We start from the raw sequence: 514 nt of genomic DNA, 5'->3' as shown, positions 1-514 counted from the left end.
GTGTTTCAGTATAGAGTCACAAAAAACAAGTACAGCATCTTCTACGTTCCTCTCTTGTTTGAATGCAAACTGGAATGGATCTAGATTTCCATGAACACAGCCTAAAATATTTGTGAGGATCAATTTTTCAAGGCACTTGAAAGCAATGATTGTAAGAGCGACTGGTCTTAAGTCATTTAATTCATATATTTTAAGCCTTTTTAAGATAGGTATGGGGAGGGAGGGACAGAATGGGTTAGGAATAGACAGAAGAGTAACGGCACTCAAATATCATGACTCACTCTCACCCCGGCGCCATATCTCCCATTGCTCAGTCTCTTAAGAAAAACCTACCATTTGTACTGCATGTGGTCCAAGCTATTTGACAGGGCGACAGCCGGGGATGTCAGTAAGATTCCGCTGAGGGTACCTATGAACCTGCAAAGGTGGGAATAATAGAGAGTTTATTTGAGAGAGAGAGAGAGAGAGAGAGAGAGAGAGAGAGAGAGAGAGAGAGAGAGAGAGAAAGAGAGAG

At 42.2% G+C, this 514-nt stretch overlaps 1 protein-coding gene across 1 annotated transcript in view; it reads right to left on the bottom strand.

The window, feature by feature from the left end:
- LOC101853789 (VWFA and cache domain-containing protein CG16868) overlaps positions 1-514 on the bottom strand; it is a gene marked incomplete in the record, with an annotated part of 27,011 nt that overhangs the window by 20,210 nt on the left and 6,287 nt on the right. Inside the window, 1 exon segment of the mRNA XM_035969911.1 lies at positions 334-417. Within this exon segment, the coding sequence (XP_035825804.1) occupies positions 334-417 (84 nt within the window).

Source organism: Aplysia californica, unplaced genomic scaffold, assembly GCF_000002075.1.
Source record: "Aplysia californica isolate F4 #8 unplaced genomic scaffold, AplCal3.0 scaffold00194, whole genome shotgun sequence".
Classification (NCBI taxonomy): domain Eukaryota; kingdom Metazoa; phylum Mollusca; class Gastropoda; order Aplysiida; family Aplysiidae; genus Aplysia; species Aplysia californica.
Note: the sequence above shows the minus strand (reverse complement) of the source record. Positions and strands in the feature narration are given on the sequence as shown.